Genomic DNA, 22,859 nt, shown 5'->3' with positions numbered 1-22,859 from the left:
TTCAGGATGATTCTCTCTTTTCTCATTGTCTTGATCAGGTGAGAGGTTAATGCTACCGGCCTGAAGTGGTTGGGTTACCTGGGGTTCGCAGTCTTTGGAACTGGGACCACACAGTAAGTTTTCCACAAGGTGGGGACCTTCTGCAGACTGAGGCTGAGGTTGAAAATATGCAGAATCACTTTGCCAAGCTGATCTGCACAGTCTCTCAGTAGTCTGGAGGTGAGGCCGTCTGGACCAGAAGCCTTCCTTGCCTCAATCTTCTTAAGCTGTCTATCACCTGATCGAAAGTAATGCAGAGACCAGCGGGGGAGGGGCTGATGTGTGAGCAGTGGAAGAGGGGGAGGAAGAGGAGGAGGAGAAAGAGGGGGGAGAGTTGCTTTTGGTCTGGGGGGTCAGGGGAGTGGGGGCAGAACTGAATCTGTTAAAGAACTGATTCAGTTCATTGGCCCACTCCCTGTCTCCAGACTCCGGGTCTCTCTCACTGTTGCCTCCATGGCCGGAAATGGTCCTCAAGCCCCTCCAGACCTCTTTGGCGTTGCCTCTCTGGAGTTGGTTTTCTAGCTTCCTCTTGTAGATGGGCATCTGATAGATAAGGAGGGACTGCACCCCACTGAGACAAAAGCTGCAGCCATCGTTAATGCACCCCAGCCTACAAACGTCACAGAGCTACGGTCTTTCTTAGGACTATTAAACTATTATGGTCGGTTCATGAAAGACCTGTCGACGGTGCTGCAGCCGCTACAACAACTGCTAAAGAAGGAAGTTGAGTGGAAATGGACTCCTGAATGTGCAGCAGCATTCAAAGATGCAAAAGAACAGTTAGTATAAAACTCAGTAGTAGTTCACTATGACACCAAGAAACCCCTGAGATTAGCTTCAGATGCATCCCCTTATGGGATAGGGGCGGTCATGTCTCACATAATGGAAAATGGGGATGAGAAACCGATCGCATTTGCGTCGCGTACATTGACAGAGGCAGAAAGTAAATACAGTCAGATAGAGAAAGAGGCTTTGGCCATAATTTTTGGCGTGACCAAATTTCATAAATATTTATATGGCCGCAAGTTCAGTTTAATAACTGACCACAAGCCCCTTCTTGCCATTTTGGGACCCAAGTCTGAAATCTCCACTTTAGCTGCCCTGCGAATGCAGCGCTGGGCGCCGAGACTGATGGCTTATGACTAGAGTATAGAGTACAGAACGCCAGCAGAAAATGCCAACGCAGATGCGTTATCTAGACTGCCGGGGAAGGAAAAGGATAATACAGCAGAGGAAAACAGCATCTTCTATTTCTCAGTAGTGGATAAGCTTCCCGTGCAGGCTACAGAGATCGCACAGAGCACTCTCAAGGACCCAGTCCTATGCAAAGTATAGGAGCTGACTCGGTCTGGATGGCCAAGTCATAACAAGGACGAGAGACTGAAACCATACTTTTCCCGGAAAAATGAACTGTCTGTGGAACAAGGTTGCATATTGTGGGGAATTTGAGTTATCATTCCACCAGCACACCGAGAGCGACTACTGCATGATCTTCACCAAGGGCATCCTGGAGGATGCAGGATGAAGGCCTTGGCCAGGAGCTACTTGTGGTAGCCGCAGCTGGACAGTGAAATAGAACATACAGTACAAGAATGTGAGGCCTGTCAGAGTGTGAAGAAAGTGGCCTAAGAAATACCTGAATCTTATATTATATTTTGTCCATCAATACTTATTAAATAATTCCAAATTGTCTGTTAGCTTCCTTTCTTTGCTTTCCCCCCTTGTTGCATTGCTTCCAGATGTGTGTTTTCATATTGAAGCATTTAACCAATCACATTTCAGCCATTATTTGTTGCCAGGGTCAGAAATATGCCTCAAAGCCTTCACAATTGGTTCTGCGGGCTCTGCTGCATTAAAAAAGCGTCAATAAGACTGTTGCTTTAACCAATCCGATTTGGTGACACCAAGGCCGTTTCGCGGGCATAGGGATACGTCATCGCTTTCACTAACTATGATTGGCTAGTAGGCGGACCAAAGCAAAACTGAGCCAGCCAGAGATCGCAAACTCCACCCACAATGGCCGACGGAGGAAAACAAATGGATTTGGTTGCAGATTTGCTCACAAAGCTATTTTCTAGACGGATTTTTCCAGAAAAAAATGGACATCATTAAGAAAGGGCGGTCAACTCCGAAGCTAGCAAGCCTGTTACAGCCGGGAAAAGGGTGTGTCCGCCACTTTCAGTGCGCTAACTACAAGAGAGCTACCAAACTGTATTTGGAGCGAGCTGCACAAGCAAATATATTGTTGTGCTGATTTAAAGCCTTTTTTAAGACGGACTATGCCAGAAATATGACAGGACAGGCTCGACTTTCATCATTAGCTTCGATGGCGATAGAAAAGAAGGAAGAAAGAAAGGAGGATGGATATTGTGTATAGTTAAAAATGATTTTTAGTGAGTAAAATATGGCTATATTCCTAAATAATATTTCAATTGTGGGCCCGGTTCTGATATCTGAAATACTCCAGTGTTTGTATTTAAGCTCCAGTGTTTGTATTTAATCACTAAATGCTGCTAGGAAGTGGATTTTACCCCATTTTAGTGCAATTTTTGCCGTTTCGCCATTGACGTCCATCGCTGTCTTTTCCCGGGGAAATCAACCCCCTGGTCTGGTTGTAATGTCTCAAAAGCTTCAGTATTTGTATTCAATCAATAAATGCTGCTAGGAAGTGGATTTTACCCCATTTTAGTACATTTTTTGCCGTTTCGCGTATGGACGTATATGGAAGTATCAGCGTTCATCGTTGCCTTTTTACCGGGGAAATGATACTCTGGGCCCGGTTCTGATGTCTAAAAAGCTCCAGTATTTGTATTTAATCAATAAATGCTGTTTTCGGCTGGATTTTACCCCATTTTCGGGCAATGTTTGCCCGTACGCCATTGACGTTCATCGCTGTCTTTTCCTGGGAAAATCAACCCCCTGGCCTGGTTTTAATGTCTGAAAAGCTCCAGTATTTGTATTTAATCATTAAATGCTGCTAGGAAGTGGATTTTACCCCATTTTTGTGCATTGAGTTATTGATCATTTTTTACGTGTCACAGCTGTAGCTGCAGTAGAGGTTTTATAGCGATAAAATAGTTTTTGAGGGTTGGATTGATTCGTTGAAGGCGCTACGAAAAAATGCACAGACCGCCACTGATATATATATATATATATATATATATATATATATATATATATATACATAGAGATAGATTTAGAGATAGCGCTAGAGAGAGAGAGAAGATATATATATATATATATATATATATATATATATATATATATATATATATATATATATAGTGTCCAATCAGCCTACCATGCATGTTTTTGGAAGGTGGAAGAAAACTGGAGTAACTGGACGAAACCCAGGAGAATATACAAACTCCAAGCAGGTGGACACAGCCTGGATTTGAACCCAGGAGCCCAGAGCTGTGAGGCTTACATGTTAACCACGCGCCCCACCTGTATGTATGTATGTGTTTGTGCGTGTGTATGTATGTATGTATGTGTTTGTGCGTGTGTATGTATGTATGTATATGTACGTATATGTATATAGTATATGTATATAGTATAAGTATATGTACGTATATGTATATAGTATATGTATATAGTATAAGTATATGTATATAGTATATATATATATATATATATATATATATATATATATATATATATATATATACACATACATACATACATACACATGCACACACGCACAAACATATACATACATATTGTCTGCTGAATTGCACCTTTTTTGGGTCAATATCATAAGGAAGTTAATATGCCTGTCTTTGTAAATGCAAAATATCAAATTTTTCAATTTGAAAAAAGAAATACATCTATCTTGACAAGATTGATCGACACCATGCCAGGGAGAATTGCATAGGTCTTGAAAAAGAAGTGTCAACACTGCAAATATTGACCTATTGCATGTAATTCTCAATAAACGCTTTTGATACCTGTGAAATGCTTCTAATTGAAAATCATTATACCATAGAGACATCTGGCAAACACCTAAAACCTCTGAAAGAACTGACTTTGTGAAAATGTACTATTTGTGTCATTCTCAAAACTGACTGTACAATATTCAGTTAATATCCCCGTGAACATGTGTTAATGCGGGAAAGGCTCTCAATTCGGTGATTACTATTATTACTTTTCATATGTTTTCATGAAGCTTTCAACTCCACAACCAAAATATAATGACTGCATTAGTGCATTAGCTAATGTTTGTTATTGACATCTGTGGTAAGACTTAGAGTCTTACATGGTGACTCTGGAATGCTATTGTGGTTGTGAATGAACAATAATCTGCCATAAAGAAGCTCTAAAGCTTGATATGGGTGTGTATGTGTATGTGTGTTTTCTGTTGTTGTTGTTTGTTTGTTAGGAATGTGTGTGTGCAAGTAAGTAAGTGAAAGCTGTTAAAGGCCGATTAGTAACTCGCTTGCGCTTGTGGCTAAGGGACATTAGTAAATTGAGGGTGCCTTTGGAGAAAAGATGCAGTTTAACCAGGATTTAAAACAATATTGGGTTTGCGGGTTGCATCCATTAACATGGTTCAATGATGACATATAATTCATAATAATGGTGTAGAAATATGTTAATGAATGCCTGGATATACAGTACCGTGGTACCTCAATTTATGAAATGCATTTGTTCCAGAAATGGTTTCTTAACGTGGATTTTTAGCAATTAGAGACAATCTACATTAATTAGCATAATTTGATTTACGATCTGTAAGTTTACCCCTGAAACCCTTTAAAAATGATAAAAATGTACCAATGTTGTATGCATGTAGGTATGAGTTGTAAGTATGAATGCAAATGTATGTATTATATACAGTGGAGCAAATAAGTATTTAGTCAACCACCAATTGTGCAAGTTCTCCTACTTGAAAAGATTAGTGAGGCCTGCAATTGTCAACACGGGTAAACCCAGTGGCGGTCCGTGCATTTTCTCGTAGCACCTTCAACGAATCATTCCAGTCCTCAAAAACTATTTTATGGCTATAAAACCTCGACTGCAGCTAGAGCTGCGACACAAAAAATAATCAATAAATCAACGCACAAAAATGGGGTAAAATCCACGTCCTAGCAGCATTTCACTGTTAAATAAAAATACTGGAGCTTTTCAGACATTAAAACCAGGACAGGGGGGCGATTTTCCCGGGAAGACAGCGATGAACGTCAATGCCGTACGGGCAAACATTGCCCGAAAATGGGGTAAAATCCAGCCGAAAACAGCATTTATTGATTAAATACAAATACTGGAGCTTTTTAGACATCAGAACCGGGCCCGGAGTATCATTTCCCCGGTAAAAAGACAGCGATGAACGTCGATACGTCCATACGTGAAATGACAAAAAATGCACTAAAATGAGGTAAAATCCACTTCCTAGCAGCATTCATGATTGAATACAAATACTGGAGCTTTAGAGACATTACAACCAGGCCAGCATGGTGATTTCCCCGGGAAAAGACAGCGATGGACGTCAATGGCGAAACGGCAAAAATTGCACTAAAATGGGGTAAAATCCACTTCCTAGCAGCATTTTGTGATTAAATACAAACACTGGGGCTTAAATACAAACACTGGAGCTTTTCAGATATCAGAACCGGGCCCACAATTGAAATATTATTTAGGAATATAGCCATATTTTACTCACCAAAAATCTTTTTTAACTGTACATAATATCCATCTTCCATTCTTTCTTCCTTCTTTTCTATCGCCATTGAAGCTAATGATGAAAGTCGAGCCTGTCCTGTCATATTTCTGGCATAGTCCGTCTTGAAAATGGCTTTAAATCAACACAACAATATATTTGCTTGTGCAGCTTGCTCCAAATACAGTTTGGTAGCTCCCTTGTAGTTAGCGCACTGAAAGTGGTGGACACACCCTTTTCCCGCCTGTAACAGGCTTGCTAGCGCCGGAGTTGACTGCCCTTTCTTAATGATGTCCATTTTTTTCTGGAACAGTCAGTCTGGAAAATAGCTTTGTGAGCAAATCTGCAACCAAATCCATTTGTTTTCATCCGTCGGCCATTGTGGGTGGAGTTTACGATCTCTGGCTGGCTCAGTTTGGCTTTGGTCCGCCTACTAGCCAATCATAGTTAGTGAAAGCGATGACGTATCCATATGCCCGAATTTGTAGACCTGCACCAGGCTGTGAAGACTGAATCTGCAATAGGTAATATGCTTGGTGTAAAGAAATCAACTCTGGGAGGAAATATTAGAAAATGGAAGACATACAAGACCACTGATAAGCTCCCTCGATCTTGGGCTCCATGCAAGATCTCACCCCGTGGCGTTAAAATGATAACAAGAACGGTGAGCAAAAATCCCAGAACCACACGGGTGGACCAAGTGAATGACCTACAGAGAGGAGGGACCACAGTAACAAAGGGTCCTATCAGTAACCCTTGCTGAAGCCAGTAATAATAATAATAATAATAATAATACTAATAATAATACTAATAATAATACTAATAATAATAATAATAATAACAATAACAACAATAATTATAATAATAATAATAACTATAATAATTATAATTATAATAACAATAAATATAATAATAATAATAATCAGACATAGGCTTTGTCATCATCATTGACTCTACAAAAGGCTAATTGTCATAATACCCAGCTGCGTATGACAAAATTTATAGTGCTTCTCCATAAGGTGCGCTTTCACGGCAAAAGACCCAAATAAGTGACAATTTCAGACTCGTTGGCATTCTGCCGTGATGGATACATCGCATCACCCCCGAGCGGATCACTTACCTCTCACTGTTCCTCACTTACCTTCAGTCAGCCAGTAGGAGGCAGATCACCGCCCAGCGTCTTTTCATGTTACCTCACCCCGAAGTTATTACACAGAAGGGATTGCAGCCTTATGTAGTTCCCATGGTGCTAGTTTCAATATTTTGATTTGCTGTCAATTATTTAGCTCTTTGGCCTTTTAAGTGTTAATTAAAGTTTATACAGTTTCGTCAAAAAAGAAAATGTCAAGTGAAAGTTCTTTTATTTTGCAAATGTATGTTTATTAAATCCAAAAACTTAAAAAAATTACATATGGTGAAAATCTTCAGATGTGTGTATTTCAAAATTTCTGCAAAAGTACGGCGGTAGATTTGTGATTTATGCAACCTTTTTGATTGTAATAATTTTAGGGGAATGTTTGGGTAGAACCATTTTATTTCATACTTCATCTTCTAAACAGCCCATCTTCGAAAGGTTGCTTGAGCCTAACCCAGGTGTCTTCGTGCGAAAGGCAGACTACACTCTAGACTGGTCGCCAGTCAGTCGTAGGGCACATTGTTTCTCACTTTAGAACTTCGCTACACTCTAATGGGCTCTCATTGGCTGTCTCATAACAACCACTATCCATGTATCAAGATTGTCTCTTACATATCTGTCAACCTTGGCTAAATGTTCACCTTATTAAGCGAGAAAAAACGCACAAATACAACGCGGTACATATTTACACACACACACATTGGGCACACGTTGATTCATTCATTTTCTGAACCGCTTTATCCACACTATAAACGCCTAAAATTTACTACAAAATGCACGGCTTTATGACGCGATAGGTCAAAGGGGAATGCTCATGTGCATATCATGCCTTGTTCACCTCGGCTAAATGCTCCCCATATTAATGATTGCATTTCACCATATTAAGTGATTAAAAAACATAGAAATGCAAGGCGGCATATATTTACACATAGGGAACATATTTACTCAGATAGGGCACACCTAAAATTCTGACATTTACTACAGCATGCATGGTTTTATGACGCGACGGGTCAAAGGGGAATGCGCGTGCGCATATCATGCCCTGTCCAACTCGGCTAAATGATCCCTTATTAATGATTGCAATTCCCCTTATTAAGTGATACAAACCATACACATGCAACGCGGCACATATTTTCGGCTTTCTGACGCCATAGGGTCATAGGGAAATGCGCGTGCGCATATTTTGCTTCAACACGGTTAGATTTTGTATGCTTGTTATCCATTCTAAAATATTAATAAATAATTATCTTATAATCTTCTCTCATTTGTGTACAAAATTGTCATACAAAATTGGGAAACTTTGACCGATTTTAAAGGGTTTAGTCGGTAGTTGTGTGAGGACCGTGGAGCGAATTACAGAATTTACATATAAAACTACTGCTCTAATTACAAAATTTTCAAGTTGCGAAAAAAGTTCTAGAACAAATTAATTTCCACGTTTTATACAAACGTCATTTTTGGAGAAAAAAAATCCGCCAGCGTGTTTCCAGGTGCACACACCCACACATCTATCCATAAATCACGCTTTATAAGGATTATAGAATAGATAAAGCGTGATTTATGGATGGGTGGATTTTTTATAACTCCCGTCATGACAAAAAATAGTGGCGGAAATTCTTATGAAAATGATGTTTGTAAATGACATGGAAAGGCGTCCTATCTTACGACCAATCAGCCACGCGGTGCGTTTAGGGCACATCATGTAAAAACAACGATTCATACGTCAACTCCTCTTTCAGCTTTAACAAATAAAAGCTTGTGTTCACACAATTAGAGAAGGTGAAGAAATTCAATCCCTCGTTTATTAGGATCCGACAGCCGTTTCTGGCCACCATTAAAATTTTTTACTCTACGTTGCACGATTTGGACAAACGTAGCAAGATAATCTTAACATACACACACATCCATAAGTCACATTTTATAAGGATTATATATAAAATATGATTTTTTTTCAAATTCAAGATGTATAAATTTCTCGCAACACTGATAGGCCAAGCAATGTCACGTGATCATCTGCAGCCAGTGATGGTCAAACGAGGCATGTTATCACGCATAAACACGATGAGTCGATGTGTCCTGACCTCCACGGCAGAGGCTCCACCGAACCCTGGTCGATCGAACCCAGGTTAAGAACCACTGCTCTAGTGTTTGCGCTTCAGTGGTATTGATTGTCCAATGTACATCAGAATGTAACAAATGTGAATTTTCGCATCACAGATAGTGTCTTGACATTTTGAGAATTGAATGTCAATAATATTCCCCAGCTGTTGGCTGTGGTTTTTGATGGCTGTGGTTACAATTAGGCTTTTAGGAAGGTCCATCAGAGCTGTGGCACAGAAGCTGTTACCAATTTTACAATCATTGGATGTATTTGCTTCAACAAATCTCCTGAGAGAATTAGAATTGTAGTATTGAATGCTTTGGCTAATCCATGTTTTAATAGCAGAATGTGTATACAAAGTAGCCTGTCCAAATTAGTATATATAGTGTAATAAATTGTTTGGTATTGATTTTAGAATCATTTTAATTTCATTGGTTACTTTTGATCATGTCTTATTTTGTTTATGTTGTTGTTGTTGTTTCTATATTGTCTTTGGATGTACACACTATTATTAATACCACCTGTTGTTGACTGAGTTCTTTGTGTTTACCTGATAAATTTCCCAATGCCACTTGTGTCTTGTCCAGGTGTTCCTGGTGTAATTATTCCTGCTATTTTACAGTCCTTTTTGCTTCATTGCTGCTGTTGTGTCCTCTCACCGACCTATATGGGTGTGTGTGTATGTGGGGTGGAGGTGGTAAGGGGATTGGTTTGCGCGTGTGCATGTGTGCGCTAAATCAAACCACAGGCTTGTCAAACGCAGTACACTAAACGGCCCATTAGGATCTTCCATAATGTAACTCTACTTACAAAATTATTTAGTAATCCCAGAACTGGTTTCGTAATTTACCTACTTCCGCTTAACCCTTTAAAATGATAAACGTAAAACAAAGGTGAAAGATTAGAAAGTAATTTATTAAAATGAATAAGAAATGCAAAGGCATTTTCTAGTGGGGTGCAATTGCGAGTTGCACTTGAGTAAACATAACAAAACACGCACATAAACACCCAGATTAAAATAATTTAGCGCTCAGAAAAACTCAAACTCTGACAAATGAGGGTCATGAGGGTCAAATGAGTCAATGGGTCAATAGGTTTCAAAGGCTCATTATTCAGCAACTCACCACTGACCAGAGCTGCTGCGCCATGATCTCGTAAAAAGATGAAATTAGTGGCCCCTGAAAAGGGGATTTTGGTTGGACGGTCGTGGTCAAGAGCAAGGGAGCGAGGGAGCGAGAGAGCAAGAGAGCGAGAGGGCGAGAGAGCGAGAGGGCGAGAGAGCGAGAGGGCGAGAGAGCGAGAGGGCGAGAGGGCGAGAGGGCTGAGAGCGAGAGAGCGCGAGAGCGAGGGAGCGAGGGAGCGAGAGGGCGAGGGAGCGAGAGAGAGAGTGAGAGAGCAAGAGAGAGCAAGAGAGCGAGAGAGCGAGAGAGCGAGAGAGTGAGAGAGCGAGAGAGAGCGAGAGAGAGAGCGAGAGAGAGCGAGAGAGAGCGAGATAGAGAGTGCGAGAGAGCGAGAGAGAGGGAGAGGGAGAGAGAGCGAGTGAGCGAGAGAGCGAGAGAGAGAGAGCAAGAGCGCAAGAGCGAGAGAGAGCAAGAGCGCAAGAGCGAGAGAGAGACAGAGAGAGAGAGAAAGAGAGGGAGAGTGAGAGGGAGAGAGGGAGAGAGAGAGAGGAGAGAGAGGAGAGAGAGAGTGAGAGGAGAGAGAGAGGGAGAGGGAGAGAGAGGGAGAGGGAGTGGGAGAGAGAGATGGAAAGAGGAAGAGAGAGAGAAAGAGAGGGGGGATATCTATCTATCGAGAGAGAGAGAGAGAGAGAGAGAGAGCGCGAGAGCGCGAGAGGGCGAGAGGGCGAGAGGGCGATAGGGCGAGAGGGCGAGAGGGCGAGAGAGCGAGTGAGAGAGCAAGAGAGAGCGAGAGAGCGAGAGAGTGAGAGAGCGAGAGAGAGCGAGAGAGAGCGAGAGAGAGCGAGAGAGAGAGCGAGAGAGAGAGCGAGAGAGAGCGAGAGAGAGCGAGAGAGAGCGAGATAGAGAGTGCGAGAGAGCGAGAGAGAGGGAGAGAGAGTGAGTGAGCGAGAGAGCGAGAGCGCGCGAGAGAGAGAGAGCAAGAGCGCAAGAGCGAGAGAGCGAGAGAGCGAGAGAGAGACAGAGAGAGAGAGAGAGAGAGAGAGAGAGGGAGAGTGAGAGGGAGAGAGGGAGAGAGAGAGAGAGGAGAGAGAGAGAGAGGGAGAGTGAGAGGGAGAGAGGGAGAGAGAGAGAGAGGAGAGAGAGGAGAGAGAGAGTGAGAGGAGAGAGAGAGGGAGAGGGAGAGAGAGGGAGAGGGAGTGGGAGAGAGAGATGGAAAGAGGAAGAGAGAAAGAGAGGGGGGATATCTATCTATCTATCGAGAGAGAGAGAGCGCGAGAGGGCGAGAGAGCGAGAGGGCGAGAGGGCGAGAGGGCGAGAGGGCGAGAGAGCGAGAGAGTGAGAGAGAGAGAGAGAGAGTGAGAGAGAGAGAGCAAGAGAGAGGGAGAGAGAGAGAGAGAGGGAGAGAGAGAGGAGAGAGAGGAGAGAGAGGAGAGAGAGGAGAGAGAGGAGTGAGAGGAGAGAGAGGAGAGAGAGGAGAGAGAGGAGAGAGAGGAGAGAGGAGAGAGGGAGTGAGAGGAGAGAGAGAGAGTGAGAGAGAGAGGGAGAGGAAGAGAGAGGGAGAGGGAGAGAGAGAGGGAGAGAGGCAGAGAGAGAGAGGGAGGGGGATATCTATCGAGAGAGAGAGAGATCTAGAGAGAGACAGAGAGAGAGAGAGAGAGAGGCTTTTAAAGGGCATTACTCACGTATAGCCAAAATAAACCACTGAGAGGTTCAAAGGATACAAGAAAACTGGCTGCTGGTTGTGTAGGTAGCCTGGCAAATCAACTTCTTTTAAATGATATATTTCAAATCGTGGTGACATGTATGGATTTGAAGCTTTTTTTTCATTCAATGTCTGCCAACCACCCAAAAAATGGCGCGACTGGATGCTTTTCTTTGTGCTCACCATCTTATTTCCCATTGACATTAACTCTTTGTTGGACTGCCCGCCCACCTGCGACTGCTCACCCACCAAGATATTTTGCAAGAAATTGGACAACAGCAGTTTTTTATCACTTCCTATGAGCTCTGGAAATATTACTAGGAGCACCAAAGACCTCTTCCAGAATATCAGTTCCATGTAAGAGTCAACATAACAAATAAGGACATTAATGTTTAAGCTTTTAGGGATCATGACTCCTTGTAGAATAGATAACATAATTTACTTATTTTTGAAATTCATTTATTATCCGTTTTGAAATATGGTCAAAAATAGTCAGTATGTATGTCTTATTAAGGATAAAATATAAGTGTTATTTAATTGTATTTGGTTAATGTTTCTCAGATTTATGGTACTGTGAAACTATATATGACAATGTTTGTAATTTAAAATATTCACTTATAGTGTAGATGTACATTCATTCATGATTTTTTTTTAACTTCAGTCCTACTCAGTGAGAGTGTAAAACTATTCCTTGACATTTTAAACAGTTGGATGGATTGATAGTAGAAGATTTGAAATTATTTTATATTTTTAAATGTTGTGTTATTTTTGTCTTGCGGAGTGCACAAATACAGGTAAGCCTACCATTAATTTTCAGTGTATTCATGACATTATCGTAGACTATCAGTAACTTTGCATGTCATGAGGCAGCCCGGCGGACGAGGGATTAGTGCGTTGGCCTCACAGTTCTGGGGTTGAGGGTTCGATCCCAGGTGGGCCCTCACTGTATGGAGTTTGCATGTTCTCGCTGGGTTTTCTTTGGGTTTTCCATTTTCCTCCCACATCCCCCAAAGAATGCAAGGTAGGCTGGTTGAACTCTCTAAATAGCCCCTAGGTATGATTGTGAGCATGAATGGTTGTCCATCTCCTTGTGCCCTGTATTGGCTGATCACTGATTCAGGGTATCCCCGCCTCGTGACCGTAGTTAGCTGGGATAGATGCCAGCACCCCCGCGAGCGACCCTTGTGAGTATAAAGGGTTCAGAAAATGTATGAATTAATACAATAGTATCCTGCTCTCCTGAAATGACGTGGTGTGTAGTGAGCACATAATTGGTTTTTGCTAACTTACTATGGCGCTGTTTAACCATTACTGAGTTAAAATCTGCTGGTTTGAAGACTGATTTGAAAATCAAAAATGATTGCAAACATATCACAAATCACATTGTGTACAAACATTAAACAGGTAACTCACTGTGACCTCTCTATGGAAGAAACAGTGGAAAAAATGCATTTGTGTTTGAAATTTAACACAGTAGTTCATTCTAATGTCAAGTATATTGTTTTATTTTCAGAAATAACCAATAATAGCTACAATCCTTCGACAAGTGTCATAATGTGTATCTGCTGTTATATATTGTTCTAACCAATATTTATTTATTTATTTTTTAATTTATTACCATCCAAAAACGAGTAATAAAATACACACATTTTAATATGGTTATATCTTATCAGGCAAAAAGTCTCTGGTTTCATAAGAACAACATTATTAAATTACATTCAATCTTGAAAAGATTATGAAGTGAAATTAGTGTAAAGAAATACTTTTTACACAGTAGAAGAGACTGACAAAAGCTTTCCGAAGTTTAATTTTTCATTCTGCTGGGTCTGTTTAGCTCAGGGGTGGACAAACTATTCCACAAAGAGCCGCAGTGGTCCGGGTTTTCATTCCAGCCCATAAAAAGGACACCTTTTCACCAATCTGGTGTCCTACAAGTGCAATGAGTGGATTGCAGTCAGGTGCTTCTTGTTTTCTACAAAAATCTTATTGGTCTGTTCCTGATTGGTTGGAACAAAGACCTGCACCCACATTGGCCCTCTGGGACCGGTTTGCCCACCCCTGGTCTAGCTACACAAGGCTATATACATTTGTTGCAAGTGCAGTATACACTTAACCCTGAATTTGCACTTCATCACTGTTAATATTGCAAAGACTGACAAGTCTCCTTTGTAGGAATTCCCCCAATGTCTCTGCAGAGTGGCGGAACAAATCAAATCTTCTCCCAGGTTCGATGTATACCACCGACATGAAGAAAACTAAACAGACATATATTTTTCGGATGAACTAAGTGCAATGTGGTTTTTTTTACCCTGAGTTTGCCCCTTGCGTTTTCATCAAACACTATTTCTTGATCATGATTACATAATTAGCCGCCATTGACGGTACCAGATGCCCAATTCATTTCAAATGGAAGTCTGACTTCCAATGTGGGCTCAACGTTTACAAATATATAATTTAATTCATTAAACAGAAGGACAAAAAGTCAAATAATCTAGTCTTTGTCAGTGGCACTGAAAGAGTTAATGCCACACCTACAATAATTTATATATCCTTTTTCTGACGCTCAACTTTCTTTGACATACTAAATGATGAATGACAGCCCTCATTTTAATATACATTTAAATTATTTTGACATTTCATCAATGCAAGCCTAGTGATAATATGTATGTTACGTCGTGGCAAAAGTAATAATGTAAAGATGTATCAAAGTGCAATGAATAGAACTTTACTGATTGGTCTTCAATGGACACACAACACTCGTCCGTTTGAGCCAGATTGCTCCAAGGTTATATTGGATACATGGAACCTCCGCCAAGATCCAAATATGCTCGCTATGCAAATGCTGTCACTTAAAACTCGTCCATTTTTTAAACGGATATCCTTCACATTGAGCATTCACCTGAAAATGTACATATCTCCAAATTTTCAGAAGCTACATAGGTTTAGGCCTGCTTAGTATTTGGATGTGACCTCAACTGGAAATGCCTGTTGCTGTAAGCTTTTTGCCACAGGGGGAAAATAAGATAAACTCAGCAAAAAATTGTTTGCAAAAACATTTCTCTCATCTCATCTCATTTTCTGAAACGCTTTATCCTCATTAGGGTCACAGGGGGTGCTGGAGCCAAACCCAGCAGTCTACGGGACAGAGACGGGAGACACCCTGAATCGGTGGCCAGCCAATCGCAGGGCACAAGGAGACAGACAACCATTCACTCTCACACTCATACCTAGGGGCAATTTAGAGTGTCCTATTTAATTCTAATATTTTCCTCAAGAATGATTTGAACAAGTGACAAATTACAAACGAGTTAGGTTGTTTTTTCAGGTTAAACTGGAGTAAAATTTACCGGTGTTAGATGGTTATCATGTAGGCTAGCTGCCCTAGTCAATAGTGTTAAAACCAAAACAACAAGGCTTTCCGGCATTCTCAACCCATCCAGGAGCGCCCTCAGTGCACCAGTAAAAAATCCAGGTTTTGATTCCAGATGATAAATGATTAGATTTTCAATCGCCAGGTTTGCTTGTATAGTGGAGGGCGATGAACGTAAGACATTTATCATTCACAATGTGAAGATACCTCTGTGACTGTCCCTTTCTGAGTCACAAGGGGTGTATTAGGTTGCTTCAGCTTCTGGTTTTAACTGGTACAGTACAATCTCATGTTTAGAAGATTTAAGACCAATTTTCAATTTTTCCATCGGATAATATGTACTTGTGACCGAGTGGTTAGCTCATTGGCCCCACAGTTCTAAGATCTAGGGTTCAATCCCAGCTCCTTCTTTTATTCCAATTTAGGGTGCCCCTTGCCTAATGCACGCAGTTAGCTGGGATAGGCTTCGACGTATTCCATCACTTTAAGTAAGACAGCAAAGAGGAGTGTTACGTCTAATAATAAGACTATCGCCTGTGCGGAAGCTACTTTGGCCATACAGTGAAAGAAGAACGTAGCCTTGGATCATATGGTGTGCATAATTTCATACATAAATCTCACCTCTGGCCAAACTATAAAACACTGCAACCTATAGTCCGAAAAATATTGCACATATTTGTTTATTACTTTAGTGTGATCATCACACTGTACGTAGGCTGAATAAATTTTACAGATTTCCTCCTGATAAATAATGCATACTTTATTTTGTGCTTCTGTACAGTCACATAGAGAACTGGACTGGACCATGGACATTGTCAGATGCACATTTAGAAACCTACATTGGCTTGCAGAGGTTGTAAGTCACATTATATTTTTTTTATAAATTTGCTTGTCAGACCACATTTTTAATTGTCGATACTACTGTCAAAACATGCCAACATACATTTCATTAATGAGTAAAAGAGAGGAGCATGTTACCCTATAAATCATTGGATAAATCATAAAACTCAATAGATTTGATTAGTATTGTATATTATTAAGTCTAACCCCCTGCCCAAAAAGTTTTTTTACTTATTTAATGAAAGCAAGCACCACAATTTGCTGTTACATATGTTAACAAAATGTAAATGTATTAATTATTAATATATGTTATATGGTCAACTATAGTGTTCTTAATCCAACACATCCTCGCACAGTTGTGCAGTTTAGACCTTGTTTGATTTCTCACCTAGGATTTGTTTGCCATGGGTAAAAGCCTCAGATAACTTAGTCACTAGCATCATTGGGACACACAATCCCCTCCACCAGGATAAGCTGACGACTAATGGAGCCAAGTTTATAGGTGCTCACAGTGAAAAGCAACATGTATTAAAATGCAATTTACCTTTAAATTTAATTTCAAGCATCCAAAACAAATATGTATGTAAAGCTTACGGAAAATTTGGAGAAATACTTAAATACATTTACAGAACCTTTTTGGAAATGACTCTTAATTTTGTAATTACTTTGTAAGAGCAATGTGTCACTCCGTAGCCTTCCTTTTCTACAGCAATGGCAGCAGAAATAATTTTCTCACAATTGTTTGCAATTGTAGGACCCTTACAAGGAGTAGCCTGCGTACCGTCCAGCCAGGGGTTTTCTCCCAAAATCCACAACTAAGCTACATGTAAGTTTTCCTACTCAATTGTTAGCTTTTAAGAACGTTCATGTTATTGTCATTATTTGGATAGCTGCTACAACGAAACATTTTTCAGTGATGCAGCCACTCTTGAAATGTGTACCCTGAGCATGTGAATCTATCTTCCCAGTAAAAAATGTGAGGACTTGATTTTAAACTTTCATTGTAAGCCCTTTTGGTTATTTTTATTTTTTTAAAGACCCTGACCCGTGTAAAGTTCTTTTAGAATATAAGAATGCTCTAGGATGCCACCCGATGAGGCAGTGGTTCTTCCGCCCGACTTTGGTCCAGGCAGTCTGGGTTCGATTCCCACTCGGTGGCAATATGATTGTGAGCGTCACTGGTCTTTCTCTCTGTGTGTCCTACGACTGACTGGCGACCAGTCTAGGGTCTAGTCTGCATTTCGCCAGAAGACACCTGGCAACCCCCGCAACCCTTTCAAGGATGGGTGGTATGGAAGATGAATGAATGAATGCTCTAGGATAGTGTAGTACAATGGTGCTCAACCTTTCGCGGATTGGGGGAGTGTGCAGAGGATTTGGATCGGCGATGGTATGAGAGCCACTTTTCAAGCGCCGCAAAGCTCAGAAAAGATCAAGAGAATGCATGTATGTAACAGCCTAGCCAACAGACACATTGAATAGGTTTCTGAGCTATAAGCTGTGACGACTTGGACCTGGCACAGCGACACATCAAAAAATAGAAACGCGGCATGCTCATAGTATGCCGGCAGCCATATATTTATTAATTAAATAACTTATATATTTATTTATGTATTTATTTATTTATTTATTACCTATCTATTTATGTCTAAAATGTCTTTCCTGTATCTGCATTCTCACCCTCTTGCTACTGTGACAATGAAATTTCCCGAATACGGGATGAATAAAGTTATCGAATCCAATCCAATTCATCGTATGAAGAATGCATAACTAAGTGTGTCCTTTCGTAGGAGTGTAGCAGTGTTAACAGATTGGGTGAACTCCCGGCCGAACTCAGTGAGTTATATTTATGGTGTGGTTGGTTTGGAGTCTTTGTGATCTGCCAACCCTGAGGTGCAGCGCACCAGTGGGTCATGATCTTCATGCGCCGACGGTGCCTTGTTTGCATTAAGTTTAATACTATTATATCTCTGGTGGAGTTGGGGACCCCTGGTGTAGTACATTAGCCAATTCAAGAAATAACAAAATTAAAACAACACTTAAATGCTACATTTATATTTTTTATAATTGATTACAAAAATAAAAGTAGCAACCTCTCAAAATAACCTACTTAAGTAGTATATTTTAATAATTACTACCGGCGCGCACTGAAGCAGCGGCTCTTTGCTCTCCAGTTTGGTGTCGTTCGTTATCCTACAGTCGCCAGGATTGAATCACTATCGGAAGGAGATGTGATATATCCGATTTCACAATAAACTACCAACGGACCTACGACATCCCCGAGGACATCTCGAGACCTCCGGGATCTCCGTGGATAGTCAGCCCACTCAAAGTACGTCGAAGGCGGCGAAGAGAGAGGAAGCAAAAGCGCGGATGCCGGGCGGGCCTTGCTGCTAAGCTGAGACAACAACCACACCGAGCACCGCTTCCTAGTATCTTTTTGACCAACGCCCGATCCATCACCCACAAAATGGATGAGCTGGAACTTCGAATTGCTACCAACAGCTTTGTTAGGAACTGTAACATTATTCTCATCACAGAAACGTGGCTACACCCGCATATCCCCGACGCTGCGGTATTGCTAGCTAGCCAAACGCTTTTTCGGAACGATCGTTCAAAAGAATTAACAGGCAAAATCAAAGGAGGATGACTTTGCATGTTTATACATAATGAATGGTGTTGTGACAATAGGATCATTGACACTCACTGTTCCCCGAATTTAGAGCTATTGGCAATACGATGTAGGCCCTATTATTAACCGAGAGAGCTAACGGTCGTCATAGTAACGGCGATCTATATACCTCCGAATGCGAACGTTAAGACGGCACTTAACCTCCTGCTAACGGCTGTAAACAAACAACCTGTAAACAAACAACCTGTAAACAAAGCTTGACCACCCCGATGGAGTCTTTATTGTCGCTGGTGACTTCAACAAAGCGTGTTTAAACACTATTCTACCTAAGTTTATTCAATACGTAAAATGTAACACGAGAAGAGACAAAACTCTTGACCATGTCTATTCTAACATCAAACATGCTTATAAAGCCACTTCCCTCCCTCACCTAGCTGGATCAGATAACCTCTGCCTATCTCTCACCCCCGCTTACACGCCACTCCGGAGGCTAACAAGGCCACAAATAAAGATAATAAAAACTTGGCCCGAGAACGCTCTTTCTCAGCTGCAGGACTGTTTTTCCCGCACCAACTGGGAACTTTTCGAACACGACAACCTCTAGGACTACACGGACAATGTACTTTCCTATATCAAAAACTACGTGGACAACGTCACTATAAATAAACGGATACGGTTTTTTCCTAACCAAAAACCCTGGATGACCAATGAGACACAGGCACTTATCAAATGCTGTAACACCGCCTTCAGATCAGGGGACAAGATAAAATATAGAGCTGCCAGAGCAGAGCTGAAAAGAGGCATTAAAAAGGCCAAGTCAGCATATACTAAGAAAATTGAGGAGCACTTCACAGAAAATAACCCAAAGAAGATGTGGCAGGGAATACGACATATTACCAACTACAATAACAATAATGTCTGTTAACGCAGATGCCTCACTAGCGGAGGAACTGAATCGTTTCTTTGCCCGCTTTGAGACTGACAAATCAGACCCAGTCTCAACACCCCCACCACCCTGCAGCAATACACCGAAGTTCCGGGAACAGGAAGTGAGACTGGTAATGCGGGTCTGTGAACACCAGGAAGGCTGCTGGCCCTGACAGAGTACCTGGGAAGGTGCTGACCAGCTGGCTGGAGTTTTCACAAAATTTTTCAATTGTTCCCTGCAACAATCCATCATTCCATACTGCCTCAAATCTATCACCATTATCCCTGTCCCCAAAAAGCCAACCATTGACAGCATAAATGATTATAGGCATGTTGCACTCACGCCTGTGATCATGAAGTGGTTTGAAAAGATAGCAGCCCGCCATATCAGGAATACAATCCCTCCCTCAGTTGACCCTCACCAGTTTGCTTATAGAGCAAACCGGTCCACTGAGGATGCTATCGCCATTGCTCTGCATACAGCACTGAGCCACCTGGAATACCATGAGAATTACGTGAGCATGCTTTCCATTGACTATAGCTCAGCCTTTAACACCATAAAACCGGACATTCTGACTGACAAACTCTCCCACCTTGGACTATCCTCTTCCATCTTCTGCTGGATAAAGAACTTCTTGACCAACCGACCACAAACTGTTAGAGTTGGTCCCCACCTCTCTTCCTCCATTACACTGAGCACTGGCTCCCCTCAAGGCTGTGTACTGAGTCCTCTTCTGTACTCCCTGTACACATACGACTGTACACCAACCCACCAGTCTAACTCCATCATCAAATTTGCTGATGACACCACTGTGGTCGGACTCATCTCAGGAGGGGATGAGTCGGCCTACAGAGATGAGGTCAACAAACTGTCTTTGTGGTGCTCGGTGAACAATCTCACACTGAACACCACGAAAACTAAAGAAATAGTCCTTTACTTTCGCAAACACAGCACAGATCTGGCCCGGCTCCTCATAAATGGAGTATGTGTAGACAGGGTCCAGTCCTTTAAATTCCTGGGGGTCCACGTCACGGATAAGTTCTCCTGGTCTACAAACATCACGGCAGTAGTGAAGAAGGCCCAGAAACGACTCCATTTCCTCAGGGTACTGAGGAGGAACAACTTGGACACCAAGCTTCTGGTAACCTTCTATAGAACCACTGAAGAGAGCATCCTGACATACTGCATCACAGTGTGATACGCTGGAAGCACGGCAGCAGACAAAAAGGCCATGTAGAAAGTGATTAACACTGCCCAGAGGATCGTCCGCTGCTCTCTGCCCTCACTGGAAGACTTTGCCAGCCCTCGTTACCTCAGCAGAGCCAGGAACATCATCGGGGACCCATACCACCCTGGTCACAATCTGTTCCAGCTGCTGCTCTCTGGCAGATGCTATAGGTCCCACAAAGTACAGACAAATAGGCTTAAGGACAGTTTTTTTCCCCCACATCCATCAGAACTCTAAATTTGCGGTAACACAACACACATTCCCTTCTGAGGTAATATGAAAAGATGTTTGGGTGGTGATCTGCCTCCTACTGGCTGACTGAAGGTAAGTGAAAGACAGTGAGAGGTAAGTGACCCGCTCGGGGGGGGGGGGGGGGGGGGGGGGGGGGGTGATGCGAGGTATCCATAACGGCAGAATGCCAAATTACGAGTCCGTAACTATCACTTATTTAGGTCTTTTGACGAGAAAACGAACCTTGTGGAGAAGCACTACCAATTTCGTCATGCGCAGTTTCTGGGTGTGATGACAAGTAGGCTTTTGTTGTTGATGATGATGACAGGGCCTATGTCCGATTATTATTATTATTATTTTTAGAGCCTGAGCAGCAACTGCTCTGAGGTCTTTATTTGATCAACAAATTTGAAGGCACATCCTGTGATGCCACATTCGTCATTGTTTTCAAAGGGCCAGGGTAGGAGAGAGATACATTTGTCACGTGACCAAATTTCAGCTACTTTAGACAAATGTGTGTTTTTTTCCTATGGAAATATTAATAACAGAAAATTACTATTTCAATAAACCTACACATTTTCTCACAAGTTCCTCTCTGTCTATTTTGAAAGAAGAGTGGATATAATGAATTTGGTATCATATTCAGTGATTTCTAATGTGTTCAAGGGATTGGTTTGTATTGGATTGGTTAGGCACACTTTCACACCATTGGCTAATAAATCCTATTGGTCAATCTGCACTGAAAAGCCTAGAGTGCATTCTAGACATTATTGTCATCTTGCCCGGCCATTTAGGTTGCAAACCCCGTAAAAAGGGATTTTTAAAAAATTAAAGAAAATTTAAAAAAACGTTGTTTTTGTAGTATAAATGTTTAAGATGTTCTTTATACTATCTTGCTTGGGATAGATGTATTTTCTCAACGCAACATCATCTATGAGGACTGTTATTATTATACTATACCCCATAAAATTATAATATTAAATAATGTTAAAATAAATCATGAAATTATGATTGGTCAGCCCTTCTGTCTCAAGAGCATGGATGCTTAAGTAAAGCTAACATTATCTACAATCAAATAAAAGTGAACATATCCCTAGTTTTCTGTTGTATATAGGTGCCATTAATTTTGAAATTAAACATTAATAATAAAATGCACTAGATTCAGTATAATTTTGTTATTAGTGGCGTTTTAATTTAAACAATTCTATATATGGTTACAAAAGATAATGGCTTTTCAGGACCTCTTCCAGAGATCCCATTTACTCATTTGACCAAGGGGAAACAAAATTGAGAGGTAAGCATATGCAGAATCTGCAGATGTAGAGCAAAGTCAGCTGAAGAATTATTAAGTCCTAAAATGAACCGAAAGTGATTGTTTTTGGCCATTTTTTCCCTCCACATTTACCAGTGTCATACTTTTTTTCTGTAAAACTTCAATGCTTGTACACATTTGAGTAAATGAAAAATTTAGATCTATCACCATGGAACATTATGTTAAAAAAACTGAGTCAAGGGGGTTTCAGCAAATGTTCGGGGAAACTGTCTAAATTACAAGCGTATATTTTATTGGGGAAACAATAATTCATGATGTAATGACTTTTGGGACAGGAGTCTCCTAGATGAAATTGAGAAAATATGAATTCCTATTGAAGTAGTGGTTCACTCGCCTGACGTCGGTGTGGTCAGGCATGGGCTGGATTCCCGCTGGTGTGTTATGTCCACGCGAGGGGTCAGGGCGAGGTAGGAGGGATTAGGACCCAATCGCGGGGAAGCAGGTGAGGACGAGGCAAATAGTCCTCAAAACCAAAACTTTAATAATTTAGGAGGGACCTTGAAACCAAACCGGATTAGGGAGAACATGTGGAATCGAGGATTGGAT

General features: G+C 41.3%; 1 protein-coding gene across 5 annotated transcripts in view; it reads left to right on the top strand.

Moving 5' to 3' along the window:
• The first annotated feature begins 11,647 nt into the window (after positions 1–11,647).
• LOC144071656 (NT-3 growth factor receptor-like) overlaps positions 11,648–22,859 on the top strand; it is a 66,370-nt gene continuing 55,158 nt past the window's right edge. For 2 of the 5 annotated variants that reach the window (XM_077596936.1, XM_077596931.1), the window contains exons 1-3: positions 11,652–12,108; positions 15,903–15,977; positions 16,716–16,787. In XM_077596936.1, the coding sequence (XP_077453062.1) occupies positions 11,849–12,108; positions 15,903–15,977; positions 16,716–16,787 (407 nt within the window). In that variant the 5' untranslated portion in view covers positions 11,652–11,848. Of the gene's footprint in view, positions 12,109–15,902; positions 15,978–16,715; positions 16,788–22,859 lie in introns of all 5 variants that reach the window. The other 3 variants (XM_077596935.1, XM_077596934.1, XM_077596932.1) reach the window with 3 other exon arrangements.

The sequence above is a fragment of the Stigmatopora argus genome, chromosome 3, assembly GCF_051989625.1.
Source record: "Stigmatopora argus isolate UIUO_Sarg chromosome 3, RoL_Sarg_1.0, whole genome shotgun sequence".
Taxonomy (NCBI): Eukaryota; Metazoa; Chordata; class Actinopteri; order Syngnathiformes; family Syngnathidae; genus Stigmatopora; species Stigmatopora argus.
The sequence above is the reverse complement of the archived record's forward strand: the minus strand, read 5'-3'. Positions and strand labels throughout refer to the sequence as shown.